The sequence below is a fragment of the Gymnoscopelus braueri genome, assembly GCF_963280865.1.
Source record: "Gymnoscopelus braueri genome assembly, chromosome: 11".
In the NCBI taxonomy this organism is placed as follows: domain Eukaryota; kingdom Metazoa; phylum Chordata; class Actinopteri; order Myctophiformes; family Myctophidae; genus Gymnoscopelus; species Gymnoscopelus braueri.
In genome coordinates this window covers 46603288-46620787 of record NC_137613.1, presented here as the reverse complement: position 1 = coordinate 46620787, position 17500 = coordinate 46603288, and the positions used below count along the sequence as shown (strand labels likewise).

Below are 17500 nucleotides of genomic sequence, written 5' to 3'. Positions count from 1 at the left end.
CCAAAGTGCTGCAAAGCATACAAAAACAAAATACAAAATACACCAGGCAAGAATGTAAATTTCACAGCATACAAATACAAAAGCAGTGGTGGAAAAAGTACTCAGATATTTTACTTAAGGGCGCGCTCCCACCAAGAGTTGGCTGGCCGCTGTTAAACGCAGGTTGTGCGCGGCCACAGTTTTTTGCAGCCAGCGGATTCTAAAAAACGGGAGTGTCGCGCCTGTCACTCACTTCGTAGCCCGCACTGCCTGCTGCCTTGAGCACCATGTTGCTTCCTGAGTCTTGAGACGGTCCGCCTTCCACTCACCCGATTGGACAGAGGGAGAAAATCAGCGCCTGCCTCCAGCAGATTTATGCTTAGTCGCGGAGAGCAGATAAACGCAAGGTCTGCGCGACTAGCGGAAAAATCTGCTCTTGCGTGAATCAACGCATTTGCATTGACAATGCATTGGCAGATTCTGCAAACAGCAGCCAGCCAACTCTTGGTGGGAGCACGCCCTAAAGGAGGAGTTCACCCAAAAAATGACATATTTTCTATCAATTGCACACCCCATGAAGCCTTGAATTCATGGATTTATTTTTGTTTTTGTGGCATTCCTAAACCAATAATTTGATGACCGGGTGTGTATCCGGTAGGAGACACAAATAATCAACTTTGTGTCTCCTACCGGATACATTAGCCGGTAGGAGACGGGAATCAAATTATTGGCTTAGGAATGCCACAAAAACAAAATTAAATCCATGGATTCAAGGCTTCATGGGGTGTGCAATTGATAGAAAATAAGTACTTTTTTGGGTGAACTACTCCTTTAAGTAAAAGTATCAATACTGCAATATAGAAATAAAATAAAGTTAAAGTCCGGAATTCAAAATTCAAAAGTATTGGTATCAAAATGTACTTAAAGTACCAAAAGTAAAAGTACTAAAATGTTTGAAAATAGCAGATCTACAAGCTCACAATGCGTAGCGATGCGACGCGTTGTGTGCTTGTAGATCGGTTATTTTCCAATAGCCTACGTATAAAATAGGGCTAAAGTGGTTAATGTATGTTTTATAATGTAATCATTTATATCTACAAAGTAACTAGTAACTAAAGGTATCAAATAATTGTAGTGGACTACATTTACCTCTGAGATGTAGTGGAGTAGAAGTAAAAGTAGAGACAATTTGAAATACTCCAGTAAAGTAAAAGTACCTCAAAATTTGACTTAAGTACAGTACTTGAGTAAATGTACTTAGTTTTACACCACTGCACACCGGGAATATATGAATATTTCACATCATTCATACAGGTTCAGGGTGACAGAAAAAAAAATTGTCACTTTATTGCCAAGTAATAACCGCATTCTTTGTGGATGTAGGCTACTCACGGCAAAATATTTTTTTTAAAGCATATTTCAGCAATGCAGTGTTATGTGTTATTTTAATACTCTTCACTGATACAGTAGGACAAAGTCCCAAGGTAGCTACAATGCACATTGAAACTGTTGTACTACAAGAGATAAGAAGCAATCACTATTTTATGTTATACTTCGTCATAGTGATGTTGCATGCATATCAAATATTGCCTCACATGTAAGGCATTTTATCAATGTTCGGAAATTCACCAAAATAGATGAATAAATAATTGAAATATTTTGAAAATGTTTGCCTATAATGACATCCCGAAGAACTGACTTGCATTTTCTGCCTTCCTTGGATGGCTAAATTATATATTTTTATATAAGTCATGATGTTTACATTTCTGACTGGTCTTAGCTTTGGTGGAAGGTGTGGATAGCTTCCCCAGTGTGCCAGGAAGCCTGGCCCCTACACCAGTTTGATGACAATCTGACAGCTCAGCATGGCTGGTGTGTGCGTACACATGCAAGTCTGTGTCACGGGTAGATGCCGATTTGAAACTGTAGGACAAGTAAACTGTGACTGTTCTTTCATTGCCATCAATGAACAGGTTTGTTTTAGACTAGGGCAACTGGTTGAGGGCCGGTACGTGCCACTCTGCATCCTCAATCAGTTGGAAGTGATGACACCTGCCCAATTATTAGTTACGTTACTGTTGGGCTGGGACGTTTTTCAGCAGTGGTGTAATTTACATAGGGTTACGTCATCAGATGAAGAACTTGCCACAGGAGAAGATAACTTGGAGCCACTAATATGTAAACAAATTGTGTCCTATCTGTTAAACCTCGGTACGTTGCCTTGGTTAACGTTACTGATAAGAATGCTTTAAAACCCTCTCCATTCTGTACTTGGGAGAGAGAACACTTAGAGAATAGTTTTACCACTGTTCTGTAACCCGTCTGGTTCTCTCAATAGAGTGATCAATTTGTGTACAAACCATGGCTGTCTGTGTCTTTTTTGCTTCAATTACTTCATGAAATTACTCTGAAATTCATGGTAATATCTTATTTTTAAAATAAGATAGGCCTCAAAAACCTATCTTATCTACTATTTAGGGTAACCTTAACCCTGCTGATATGGGCCCCTGTTGTGGAGCCCTTGCTAGTATGTGTGTGTCGACTAGAGCTGCTACCTGCCTACGCTGACTTGCTTAAACCTGACGGCAGTATTTTAGTATTTACTGAAGCAGAAGAGAAGGGGAAAAAAACAACTCCACATGTTGACAGAACTAGGCACTCAGTCTGAACAAGACTAAACAGCCAACCAGAGAGCTCCCTCTCTGCCCCCCTCTCTGCCCCCCTCTCTGCCACAATGCTGCTATCTGAATTGACACAGTTTGTAAAGTGACGCCTCACTGCAACCGACGGCCGCGTACACACAATATACACAACGCACGGACTACAAAGGATTTTTGGCAGTTTATCGACACTTTTAATACCAACGTCGAAATGGTGTGTGGGGGCCTTTAAGGAAGCTACGGACCTCTATCAGCATAGATGGATTTCAGGAAGCTATCATAGACACACTATCATTAGGAGCTGGCACGCACGCAAACAGGGTGGCCATAAATGGAGTTGGCACAACTGAGGTTCGGGAGGTTGGACCAAGCAGAAGACAACCAAAGCAACTCTAACCAGCCACTGGCAACTCCACCCTGTTCCAACCATTCACCTATCTTCAATCAAGCTGACAACTCCTCCCCTTCCAATCACTGGGGTATTTAAACCCCATTTTATTTTGTGCCCTTGGCCATCTGAGCCGCACACCCCACGCTTGCGTGTAGTGATGATGAACTTAGATGACCATTTCGCACCCTGCGTTTATGCCGCACGTCCCATGCCACTAATAAACGACCAAACTCCAGTGTTTATTTCAATAAATAACCTTTGATTGATTGATTTATTTAGAAAAGACATGGAAACAGTACATGGAAGTACAATTCACAATACAAGGTAAAAGCGCAATGGCTTATTTAAAATGAGATCCCCACACACTCAAATTATGACATTTAAAAAAACAGTCAAATATACATTGGAATATGAACGGGTGGACAATGAGAAACTGTGAGTTGAGATCCGTTATTATTCATTCTATGAACCCGGACATAATCTCAATCAACTAGACTCACTTGGTTGGAGAGGACTCCATTGATCTGGAAGGCTATGCGTGGTTTGGCAATAATAGAGTCAAGCATACTAGGGCTCCAAAAGGGTCTGGGGGAGTGGGGTTCTGTGTAAGTCACGGTTTGATTAAATCATATAAAGTGAATGTAATGTATAATTACGATGGAATTCTAGGCCTTCAGTTTTCACATTTAAAATCTGGATATACATTTGTGGTGTTTACATGTTATATTCCACCCGAAATGTCTGTGTGGGGGAGAAATGCGTCTGTTGTTTACAGTCATCTCCTGAGTCAGATACATTTATGTTCAGAAGCTGATGCTATTTATGTATGTGGTGACCTGAACAGTCGGGTGGGTGGACTATATGATTATGTAAAAGAGATTGATGAAGTCCCAATGAGAGTCTTATTAGATGCAGGTATTAATAAACATGGAGAATCATTAATTGAATTTCTGAGAGACTCCAAATTTTGTATTGTCAATGGCAGAATCTGCCCCCTCAAAGATAACTATACATCTGTATCAACTAAAGGAAAGGCTGTGGTTGACTACATATTGGTACCACATCACTGCTTGCAGTCTTGTATCTCTTTTGAGGTGATCACTCCAACTCAATTGGTGGATAATGCAGATTGTGTAGAATTAATTGGAGGGCGGAGTAGACTTCCTGACCACTCATTGATATATCTAGAATTCCAGACAAGGGCAGTGACTAACCAGTATGAGGCAGCTCCTCAAATGGCTCTACCTTATTCTAAAGGGAAGGTATGTAGGAAACTACCGCAAAACTTTTTAAAATCAGAGAGGAGTCAATCAGAATTACTGATATTGAATGAGAGTTTACAGAGTAGTCACGTAGATCAAGAGGGCCTGGATAAGTGGTATGATAATTTTTGTAAACTTATCCACGAAAAAGTGGGAAAAGAGAATACAAGTAGTAGCCACAATAGTAATACAAGAAAAAAAACCAAATACACAAGGAAACCCTATTGGAATGAAGAGCTTCAGCATCTATGGCAGGCTATGCATAAGGCAGAGCACTCATTCTTGAAATATGTAGGCACACAGTCTGGAAAAAAGAACCTCTTGAAAACATTTAAAGAGTGTCAGTGTGTATTTGATAAAACCTATAGGAAAAATAAAAGAGCTTATGGGACAGATATTGAATGTTGAAAGGATTCAAACTTCAAACCCACAACTGTTCTGGAAGGAAATTAACAAACTGGGCCCAATAATGACAAAGAAAATCCCTATGGAAGTGTTGGGGCATGATGGTAATCTAGTTAATGAGCCATCACAGGTTATTAAAAGGTGGGAAATAGATTTTAAAGGTCTTTTCTATGATGATGCATCAAGTTTTGATGAAACATTTCACAAAGAGAGATGTTCTGCAAAAGCCTTGCAAGAGTGTAAGATGGCACTGGAGGTTGAGCCTTGTAATGACGATCTTAACACTGAACTGACCATAGAAGAAGTCCAGTTGGCCATTAATAAAGCAAAGACAGGAAAAGCCACAGGCATAGAAAATCTGCCATACGAGGTCTTGAAATCGCCAATGCTATCTCACACTCTGCTTATTTTGTTTAAGAAATGCTTTGAAATGGTCAAAATTCCCTCTGTGTGTTTCAGATCCATTATAAACCCTATTTTTAAAAGTGATGATCCTAGGGTGCCTCTTAATTATAGAGGGATCAGCCTGTTGAGCACAGTCTATAAGTTATACTCCTCTATACTCAATGACAGGCTAATGTTCCATCTAGAGGAAAGACACCTACTCGTAGATGAACAAAATGGGTTCTGCAAAGATAGAGCTTGCATGGACCATCTTTATTCACTATGTACAATAATAAGGACTAGGTTAGATGAGAGGAAACCCACATTTACTTGTTTTATTGATTTCAAAAAAGCGTTTGATTTTGTTAATAGGGACTTACTCTGGTGCAGACTGTTAGAATATGGAGTGAATGGAAAGTTTTACAAATCACTACAATCCTTATACAGCGCACCTGCAGCTTGTGTTAAAATAAACGAATTTTGTTCAGATTGGTTCCCAACACCCCTGGGAGTTAAACAAGGAGATAATCTCTCGCCTACTTTATTTGCAGTTTATATTAACGATCTAGCATGTACAATTAAGTCACTAAACTGTGGTGTGCAATGTGGGGTTGCAGTGAGCATCCTTTTGTACGCAGATGATATTCTTTTAATGGCCGAAAATGAATATGATATGCAAAAAATGCTATGTCACACTAATGAGTGGTGTAAAAAATGGAGAATGTCCATAAATGAAAAGAAAACAAATGTGGTACATTTTAGAAGCTCTCTAACTCCCATTAGTAATTATCAGTTTTATTTTGGTGAGAAAAAGATTAATTTTGTAAACTCTTATAAATATTTAGGTTTTTATGTTGATGAGCATATGAATTTTGTTCATGGTTCCACAGTCCTCTCTGAGTCTGCAGGCAGAGCACTAGGAGGAGTCATTGGTAAAATCAAGGCACTCAAAGTTGTTGGTTTCCGTACCTATATAACACTTTATCAGGCTTGTGTTTGCCCAGTTCTAGACTATGGGGCTGGGGTATGGGGTCATGGGAGATTCCCTAAGAGTATAGCTGTACATAACAGAGCCCTTCGATATTTCATGGGTGTACATAAATATGCACCAATGGCAGCTGTCTCAGGAGATATGGGATGGGAACCTAGTGAGGTCCGATGGAAGGTCTGCACCGCCAGGTTGTGGAACAGATTAGTTGACATGAATGATAATAGATTAACAAAGAAAGTATTTAACTGGGACAAACAACAGAATGGACCTTGGATAGAGGACGTACGCGATATGTTCTATGTATATGGAGCTGAAGATGTGTTTCTCAGATCACAAAAAGTTAATATTGTAACACTAAAGGAGAAGATTTTTGATAAGGTCAAACATACTTGGGCAGAAGAGATCTGGAGTAAACCAAAATGCATGCGTACATATCGACAAATTAAACATGATTATTACACCGAAAACTATGTTTTATTTAACCTACCAACGAAAAGAAGATCACTCTGTGCTCAGATTAGAGGAGGTATACTGCCACTTTACATTGAAACAGGTCGCTATGTTGGGTTGGATGAAGAAGATTGAATCTGCCAAATGTGTGATCTAAATGAAATAGAAAATGAGTATCATTTCGTTTTGTATTGTCCTTTTTATTGTAGGGTCCGTGAAGATTTGTTTAAGAATGTTAACTATGCTGAAATGTTGGACATCAATGACTCACAACTTATTAACTGCTTATTTGAAAAAGATGTATTTAAACTGGCAAACTACCTGGAGAAAGCCTGGGATATGAGGGAAAAAGCATTGTACAGCCAGTAGGAGACATGTAATTCATGTTATGTTTTGTTTTGTTCGGTCAGTAATTGTTGTATATGATCAGCAATACCGGTAACCAGTATATGAAACTATTTTTGTGAATATTGTAACTGTCTGAAAAGGTGTCATATAATCCCATGAGGGATGGGCCACGAGGTGGCATGACACTTAAATAAAAATAATTTATTCATTCATTCATTCATTCATTCATTCATTCATTCATATACACTACTATGCAGAACGTCGTACAATCAGCTTAGAGGTTACTGGTAAAACAAGAAATATGTACAAATATGTTACCTTAAACCTATTTTGTCTGATGCTTGGTCTTACCTAGTGCAATTACTACTGGTGCACACACAGTAAAGCATTCAAGGAATAAACAGGAATGATTCATCTGAATCATTAAACCAGCAATGAAATAATATTTCATTGCTACATGCTGCATGCTAGATCCTTTATATCAGAGGAGCATTATTATGCTCCTCTGATATAAAGGATCTAGCATGCAGCATACAGTACTGTACATACCCATACGCATTGGCTTACATCAGTATGTTAACCCTCAACATCAGACAAAACTAACACCTGTTTTCTTTCAATCATGCACTCTGGAATAAGGTTATGAAGGGCTGTTTGTGATGGTGAAGCCTCAAGGGAAAGGCGAGCTTCACAACGTTCTCCATTAACCACTTAAACCCTACTTAGTTCACCCCCGAATAGAGACACTAGGGTTCAAGTGGCTAGGCGTGTGACAGGTATAGCTAGTTGCAACGCAGAAACCTTTGCAGCCAGAATGGTTAACAGGACTCCCAGGGGGGGGGGGTCCCAAGATGACAGTGAAGTGACAATTTAAGGACTTTTAAGACCTTTTTAATATACTTTAATACTTCAAATACCTCAAAAAAGAAAGAAAAGAAAAAGACCATTACTGCATCAAAATTAATCAAACTATACTATAAATACTGGTCAAACATTGGTCAAATTGTCAAATAATATAATAGCAGATCTGCAAGCTTGTAGATCAGCTATTTTCACAATATTTATCTGTGGAACTGAAACTAAATGTAATGCCTCAACTCCTGCATTCCAAGTGCTTGTCAGGGTGGGGGGTCCCCAGTTCTTATGATTATTTTGGGGGGTCCCCAGTTCAAATATGATTATTTTGGGGGGTCCCGGACTGAAAAGGTTGAGAACCGCTGCACTAATATACTGTACAGACCATACAGTAACAAATCATATTGATTCCATTCAGCATGGATAACAATGCATTTCATACACAATGGAGATCTTAACAGACGTTTGTGTGGCTCAGGGGGTTTCCAGAGCCTGCCTGGGGTTGCTACGGCCAGTGGTTCTCAACCTGTGGGTCGGGATCCCAAGGGGGGGTCCAGTATAGGACTCAAGTCCTATATTGGACAATATGTATCTGTGGGAACTGAGTCAAACTAAATGTAATGCCTCAACTCCTACAATGCCAGAACCACTGGCTATGGCGATCAATTTGCCATATCAGAGAGATCACCAGGCATCTCTTTCCCCGATAGGTCGAGCCAAGCTTCACGTAACAGTTGTGCCGCTGTACCCATATAAGTGGTAGTGCAGCAATTGGGACTACATTCTTTTACAAAGCAAGACTTCTCAAGTAGCGTTCCATATGTAAGATGTTCCATTGGGTGCTCCATTTAAAAGGACCATGGAAATTCCGTCATGCTGCTGTGGCAGTGGGGCACAAGGTGTACTCCTTTGGAGGGTACTTCGAAATGCGTCATATTGAAGTACACATTTTCAACACAGTGTCTTTGAGCTGGGTGAAGCTGCCCCCGTTGACTACTGGAAGAGGAGAATGTCCCGTTGAGGTCCCCTCCATGCGCAGGGACCACACTGCTGTGCTCATAGACGACGTCATTTATATCTGGGGGGGAGGCTATTCCTACAGAGGGGAGTACTGCAACGTGCTTTATGCGTTTGACGTCAACACCCACGGATGGTACACGCCAAAGATCTCCGGGACCGTTCCGGTGGCAAGGTGCAACCACTCAGCCTGTGTGTCGAGGAAGGTCATGTATGTCTACGGAGGATACACACATAAGACCGGATACACCAACGACATCTACAAGTTGGATACCGCCACAATGGTCTGGTCTTTGATTAACAGCAGAGGCACGACGGCACCGACGTCATCATGTCACTCTGCCACCATCATCGGGACAAAGATGTTTGTATTTGGGGGCCAATGCCACCTCAACAACAACATCAGAGTGTTTGACCTAGAGACCAACTGCTGGCTGAGCACGCCTTCTGCACAGCTTCTCCCAGAAGGACGCCGGGGTCATTCAGCCTTTGCCTACAATGGAGAGCTGTACATATTTGGCGGCGACAACTTGAACCGGTTCTTCAATGATGTGTGGAGGTTCAATCCAGAGACCTTCTCCTGGAAGAAGATTGAGCCAAATGGGAAAGGCCCGTGTTTTATTAGGACTAGGATGTGCTGTTGCATGGTGGGAGATCATATCATCCTCTTTGGAGGACACGGATACACAATAGATGATGACCTGTACATCTTAGACCTGAGTCCTAGTCTCAAGACATTATGCAAGCTGGCAGTTATTCAGTACAGTATGGAGCAGTCTGGACTTCCGCACGACATCAGGTGGGAACTGGCAGCCATGACTACCAACAGCAACAGTAGCATAGCCCCAAAAAACAATGTTTTAGTACAGTGAGCCCACAAACAAGATGAAAGCGGCAGAGAACAAGTTCCAGGTATAATAGAACAGAAGAAAGGGAAAGACAAGGAAATCCCTGCCCTTACAAAACCTCCCTACATTCAGATGGGAAAGGAAGCAAAGCACAGGAATATCCTCCATACCCACCAGGTACTTTTGATTCGTTTTTTTGTAGACCTCTATTAATCCTGCGGGGAAAGTTCCGTTTCAGCTTCGCCCAGCTGATGGCTCAGATGGTCATGATGATCGTTCAAGAGGGAGCTGTTAGGGGTTAAGTGTCTTGCTCAGGGACACTTTGACATGTTGACATGGAACGTAAACCGGCGACCTTCTGGTTACCAGACAGCCTATGATGCTGCATAGCTTCAGGGTGGCACTAAGCTTACGTCAACTATGCAGAATCATACAACGGAATAGAGAACTACTACCAACGCACTGTAACCCCACCAGGGCAGACAGACATGGCTGCATAGGAGACCTGAAAGCATGGCTCCTCTTATAAATTCCAATTGGTCTTAGCTAAATTTGTTCCCGGGCTGGCCTGCCCCCAGGGTTACGTATCTTGTGAGTGGCCGCCTCCACGTGTTTGTATCCCGGTCCCCCACTTCCTTCTTCTGTTTTAAACTGTATATAGTCTGGTATTTATTTGTTTGTATCGTTGTAAATTGCACTGTTGTTTGTCCAGTTTGAGTGTCCAATGTTCAATGGACCACAATGGAAGCAAGCCTTTGACTTTTTTTGTGTTTTTATCCCTTTTGACGTTTTTTTTAAATTGTCGTACTGTTGTAGGCTACTTTTAAAATGTCAATGAGATTATTCAATTCAATTCAGATATCTAAGAATGTAAAGTTCTACGCCCAGTTGATCTCCGTCGGGACTTAACGTAGATACAAACAGAAGCATTGTTGTGCATTGTTGTGTTAGAGGACCTTAGGAATCAGATGTTTATAAAGGAGAAAAGGAGAGGAAATTGGCTGCAAAGGTGGAGACCTTTGTGGATTTTTTGTTTATTTGTTCATTTATTTATTTGCTGTTCTGTAATGTTTGAGCCGATATTAAAGTACAGTAAGCTGTAGATATGAATTTCCATTCACTTTCTAAAAGGTTTAATTTTTTTGTAATTAAAGTAAAGTGATTTTCTTGTGTTAAAATAATATGTATTAAATAGCTCTACTGTATATTCTGATAGTAATCATTGCTATATAATGTTTGTTAAGTAGCTGGAGTCTCTCTCTGGAGTCCAGCTCTTTAATAAACAGAAAATACATTTGCAGGTTAGGATACCAATTGTATCCAATCAGGAGAGAGAACGCATACAGGATCGAAAGTGATGACACAAAGAAAAGAGCAGATACAATTGAAGCTGGAACAATATCAAATTGAAGCTTATAAATGGGTACTCTCTCCTGACTGGATGAAGTTAGCAAATTGGAAAATGTATTTTCTGTTTATTAAAGAGATGGAATAGCCCTAAAGCTGTTTGAAGAGCTATAGGGCCCCATCTTGCGCACCTCACCCCTTATGCATAAACTTTTTTGGCATGTTTTACTATTTTGAAAAACATTTTAAAATAGCCGATCTACATTGTCACGTTGTGAGCTTGTAGATTGGCTATTTGACCCATTTTTAAATGTTTTTCAAATTAGTACAAAATACCAAAAAGGTTTGGCATAGAGAAAAATATCACAAAATCTTTGATTTTATTTTTTTAAATATATACAGTACATAAAGTAGACAGTATAATTGTATTTAGGGTTATACGACACCCAAAGCAAAGGCCCAGGGTAAGTAGTGTGGACAATGGTTCCCGAGCCATGTGGCCCATAGGGCAGGATCCGGTCTCCTGTTTCCGTAGCATGAGACACCTTGATGTCCAAGACATGACAGTGTATGTCACAGGGACTTACCCCCTATCCAAACCTTGATGCCAAGTGCCATTAAGCAGGGGGGCATTGGGTACCATGTTTATGGTCGGATTGAACCCTGACCTCAGTCTCAGGGTAGACATACTGAACACAAAGCCACTGAGCTGGTAAAAATGCCCAGGGTATCATACTATAATTTGAGTAACCTCTGTCGGTCCGTCTTGGTTGGTGGTGTCTTCGTCTGTGCCCGATCAAACTGCGCATGCGTCGCATCCAATCGCATCAGCCGCGACACACACGCTGGCTCTGTGTGTGCGCATTGCGTCGCATCTACAGCCCCATTACACTGTTGCACACACAGAACACTCGCCTCCGCGGCCGTGTATGCACGTTGGGGAGGCACGTGTCAAAATGTACATTATTTGTGTTCGCGCGACGGCCGCGTATGTGTGTTCGCGACGGGGGACAGCTCTGGCCGCATGAGGGTGTGTGCGTGACGGGGGGGTGTGTGGGGGGTTGCCGGTGGGGAGGGGTGACCGCGGGGGGTGCCGCGGGGGGACCCGCGGGGGGACCGCGCTACAGGACGTGCAATAACCTTCACCGGGTATGGTCTAGTGTATGCACATAATTAGAACAAAATGACTTGCTGTACAACCAAATTATCACAGGGTCACAGCAGCAATAGTATGGATAAGAACACAGTCCAATGCCCTCTTGAGAAATCCAATTAGGATTTTTTTTCTATCAACCCTTTGATGCCTTGAATTCATGGATACTTTAGTTTTTCTCGGATATACCTCCACAGTGAAGAAATAATCCGAAAACTGAGAAGATACATGATGAATTGAAGTTAATAGCGGGCCAACAAAAGCAACATTATCTAAAATAAATCTGTTTATGAACTCACACAACTCTATATCCAACTCTGGATCCAGAAATGTTTTAAATGTGTTTTGGGGTGCATTGGACATTTGTACTCTAGCTCACATTGCACTAACACTGTGAGATGTGTGCGAGGTGAAGTATTATCTGAAACTTCTCACCTTCTTTATTCACTCTACAGCCATAACATAATATTTATATAGTTCATATGACACTATTTCTAATAGATTTGATCTTTTTAACCACTTAAACCCATATACTTAGCTGGCACACATAATAGTTACATTTTTGTCTCACTTTGAGGATACCCGTTCCCTACTAAGTATATGATACTTTATTTATCATATTCTCCATAGCGGTGTCCATCTTTATATGGACTCAAACATAGTTCTTTCCCCAGAGCCATCACTGTGTTAAATGCAAACGTGCACTGATTGCAGTAGATACAAATATTGAGCTTTGTGCAGACATGCCCAGGAGGAGAACATTATGCTGAGGTCCGCTATTGCATCATTGTCTCCAAAAGGCAGGCCGAAAGGCATGGCCGAGACTATGTTTTGCACCCTGTCCGTCCGTCCGTCTATCCATCCGTCCGTCCGTGTGTGGTTCTGTCTGTGAACAGCTAATCTCCGGTGATAGTCCATGAGCCAGACAAAATGTAATTATCGAAAGAGTGGGCAAAACCATACCTATATTAAATTGTTCATAGGGTCAATACGAGTAAATAAATATATGATAACCTTTCCACAGGAATAGCTTTTTCATGGTTATCACACATTTTGTTATTTTCCCCATACGTACATGACAGGTGAAAAAATGACAACATTTAAAAAAGAGTTATCATAATGAAACTTCCTGAGTTGATTACTTACATGAAGACAATGATTTATCGTATTACAAGTTTTCTGAAATTGTATATTTAAATATGCAAATTAGGCATTTAGTCCATGAGCCCCAAAATTGAGCCAGATATTGAATATTCCCTCGTTAAAAACCTTTCACTCCAACATCTTAACAAAATGAAATAAGTATGCTGACTCTGGCTTTGTCCAATGTTCCAATGTTAATTCTGGAAAGTTATGCAAATGTGGGCATATTTTCCTAATGCCTAATTTGCATATTTAAATATACAATTTCAGAAAACTTGTAATACGATAAATCATTGTCTTCATATAAGTAATCAACTCAGGAAGTTTCATTATGATAACTCTTTTTTAAATTTTCTTTTTCACCTGTCATGTACGTACTGTATGGGGAAAATAACAAAATGTGTGATAACCATGAAAAAGCTACTCCTGTGGAAAGGTTATCATATATTTATTTACTCGTATTGACCGTATGAACAATTTAATATAGGTTTGGTTTTGCCCACTCTTTCGATAATCATTGCTCAATTTTGGGGCTCTGGCTCATGGACTATGATCACAGCGAAACTGTGCACACACACTCCCTGTATGCCGGAGCAGAACCTCTGCCCCAATGTTTTCACATGAGCCTGTCATAGCACCACCAGGAGGCCTATTAGTGCAAAACAAATTTTTTATTACAGTACTCCTACAGATTTTGTCCAAACATCATGCAAATCGGTACACAGTATCTCTATAGTCATTAAACAAATGACTTTCAGATTGTTCATATTCCATCCTGATTGGCTAAGATTGGCTTCCAAAGTTTGCAGGAGTGTTTCATGTTGAACAAAATAACTCAAATCATGAACACAGTGAGCGATTTCCATGAAACTTTGCACGCACATTCCCACTAGGCCAAGGAAAAAAAGCCACTTGAAAATGTTCGAATCAGCCTCATGGTGGTGCTAAAACAGGCCGATTCGCGTTTTTACCTATAACTGCACCAATCTGTGTAAAACTTCGTATGCGCACTTCCTAGAGGCCAAGGAAAAACCCTTGCCCTGCATTTTTCACATCTGCCATTTATAGCGCCACCAGGAGGCCGACTTATGTAAAACTAATCTTTTGATATTACTTCTTCAGATTTTATCCAAATTTCACGCAAATTGGTACACATGAACTTTATAGTCATGTAATCAAGACGGATCGGTTTGATTTTTCATATTCCATCCTGATTGGCTAAGATTGACATCTAAAGTTTGTAGGAGTGGCCTGTATTGAACAAAATGCCACAAATCATGAATGCAGTGTCCGATTGCGGTGAAACTTTGCACGCACATTTGCACTACGTTGAGGAACAAATGCCACCCTTTTAACATTTCCCTATGCGCCACCAGGAGGCCGATTTTTGCGAAATATGTTTTCTTTATATTACTCCTATACAGATTTTGTCCAAATATCACGCAAATCGGTACACATTATCTCTATAGTCAAGTGATCAGCATGGATCCGTCCTATTTTTCATATTCCATCCTGACTGGCGAATTCCGAACATTGCTGGCCCACACCTGACCTGGCGGAGACCTGTGCTCCGAGGAGCACTGTTTCTAGTTTTATTCTGCACTATGTCTGGATTATAAATTGGTCTTTAGGCTATATTACATTGTAATGTCGTGTTTGTCCTAGTGATGGCAACATGCCACGCTGTCTTTTGCTGTGTTCACTGTCCAACGTCTCCAGGCAAGAGCACGTGTCTCCATGAAGCCTGGCACTCTGGTTACAGCATAATGACGTCACGGCAGTCCTTTATTACACTGTTTCTCAATGTCTGGTCTGGGGCCCACCAGATGGGCGGCCATAGCTGAGTGGTTAGTGAGCCCGCCTAGTAGTCCGTGAGCCAGGGGGGTTGGTCATTACCATCTGAGGTGATTAATGCTCATAGTGATTTTTGTCAAGGTATGCATGTCTAGAGTTAGAAAATATGTGATAGCCTTGCACCAATGGTAGCTTTATGGGTGCTATCATGCATTTTATGTTATAACACTAGGCGAAAATTACATGGGTCAATATATGAAAACATACTATTAACCCCCCCAAAAAAATATACAAAAGGTTTTTCAATTGATTCTGGTACGTCTAGGCATGCTTAAGAACATACAAAAAAATCTAGGAAATTATATTTCTCGTAAAGCCATCATTTTCAAGATGGCGTCCAATATGACTGCCAGGAGCTTAAATGGCTTTATGATACTGTTCAACCTAGAAAGGTGGTTTTGGTGTCTAAAACTAGGTCTTAGGGTTCAAGAAATATGGCTGAATCAGTGAAATTACCATCAGTTAATTTTGTATTGCCAAATCAAAGATGGTGTCCATCCCATGGTGATGTTCCATTGTACTAAATTATGTTAAAAACAACAAAATATTGCAGTTGTGTGAGGGAATCTGTGAACTTCGTGAACGTGATTCATATGGGGACCTGGGGGGGGGGGGGGCATTCATAGGTGTAGAATCTATTTCTAATGTTATATTTTGACTTGCTGGTCAGTCGTTGGCCTATGTGCTAAAGGTCAGGTCAAGGTCTCTCTCACACCTTATCGTCCAACCAGGTGTCCAAGCAGGCAGCAGATATGGTCACTGGTTGACATGTACAGCAGGCCCTATTCACCTCACAATTGACATGGAGCCGTTTGTTGACACCTTGCAGGTATATAAGCATCTTATATTCTTCAGCTGCATTGCAAAACTGATGCAAGGTTCAGCACTGGAAGTGGAAATGCATGTGGTTGCAGAACATGACAGGCAAGTTCAGTGGTCAGTCCTGAGTGTATCAGCAGCACTCTGAAGTGGTTTCTATCAACTTGGCCAAAGACATTTGAACAGATACAGCAGTAGCCTACCTGGACACTGCACATCTCCATCCTACTGGCTGACAGTGGGTAGACAACTTCTTCCTACACTTCACATCCACCAGTTTGAATGCGCAGGGAGACACATTGACATTAACTTCACCTTTTCTCTCATGAAGCACATGACTGAAGCACTTCTTCCATGCTGGCCATGTGCAGTGTGCTTGATATCTAACCCAGTGCCTGCTGAAGATGCATGTGCTCCATGCCATAGCATAGAGGCTAAGCTAGACCTTGTCTGTCGGCACCATGATGGATTCTGGATCACTGTCTCTGCTGACCAGTCTGGGGAGCAGACTGCCATAACGATCAGGAAAGATGCTGTCATGATGCATGTGAGTGGAGTGGACTGAAGCCTTCCCCAAAATGTGCAGAAACAGAGGGAGAGTTGAAGCACTGGTGTGTCTTGGTCATAAAATATTGGGGTGTAGGATTCCTCACACACAGAAAGATCATCTCTTCAATCCCATCCTTGGCTAATTTGCCCCCATGCTGTTGTGAATAGTAATGTCCTTTACCCACATGAGATATCATCATGAAGAGTAAGAACATTAAGCAGAAGCCGTTGAGCATGTTGTACACCTTCAGTGCTGACGATAGATACTGCATTTAGTCATGATGAGGCAGACATCACCATGAGTTCCTATATCCCTGATGCAGCCATCTCTGGAAAGGGTGTGATACACATGCTCAGTGATTACACTGATGTTCTTGTCCTGTTGTATGCTGTGTATTGGGGTGTATCAGGTGGACCTACAGTGTAAAGTATAGATGGAGCATTGGGATGGGACAGTCTTATATGTATGACAAAGGCAAGATCAGAGCACACTACACTTTGCTGGCAGGGAACTTCCCAGGCTACCCTGATGTGCTGGGTGAGGTGGGTGCCACAAGTCAATGGCCCTTCCTCCAACACCGACCAACCTGTTGCACCACATGTGGGCTCATTTATTTACAAGTGATGTTGTGGAAAGTGGCAGACCACCAAGCCCCACCTGACAAGTCGTTTGATGTCACAAAATTTGGATAGGAGATCTAGGATATTCTTGTTCCTGTCATTGCTAAGGGTGACCCCACCGTCAGAGCTATGTGACATGGTGCAATATCAATTTAGGGCACAGAGAGTGAGAAGTACATCACTGATGTACTGTAACTGCTCTGGTGAAGATGGTTACTGATGATATGTTCAAGCTACAGATGAGGAGTGATGTTAATAAGGAGGATACTTGTAAGGATGAGGTAGAACAGGATGTGGGTTGGAGAATACAGATGTAGTTGCAAAAGATACATATTTTACATTAGATTATATCATTTTACATTCATGTTATTATGAATACCAATTCTTGTGACATGTTAATGACACTTTTCACAAAACAAAATCA

At 41.2% G+C, this 17500-nt stretch overlaps 1 protein-coding gene across 1 annotated transcript in view; it reads left to right on the top strand.

Annotated features, from left to right (window-relative positions):
- LOC308095674 (kelch domain-containing protein 3-like) overlaps positions 1-17500 on the top strand; it is a gene marked incomplete at both ends in the record, with an annotated part of 29240 nt that overhangs the window by 8048 nt on the left and 3692 nt on the right. The window contains one exon of the mRNA XM_080442718.1: positions 8581-9576. Coding sequence (XP_080298844.1) covers positions 8581-9576 — 996 coding nt within the window. The remainder of the gene's footprint in view (positions 1-8580; positions 9577-17500) is intronic.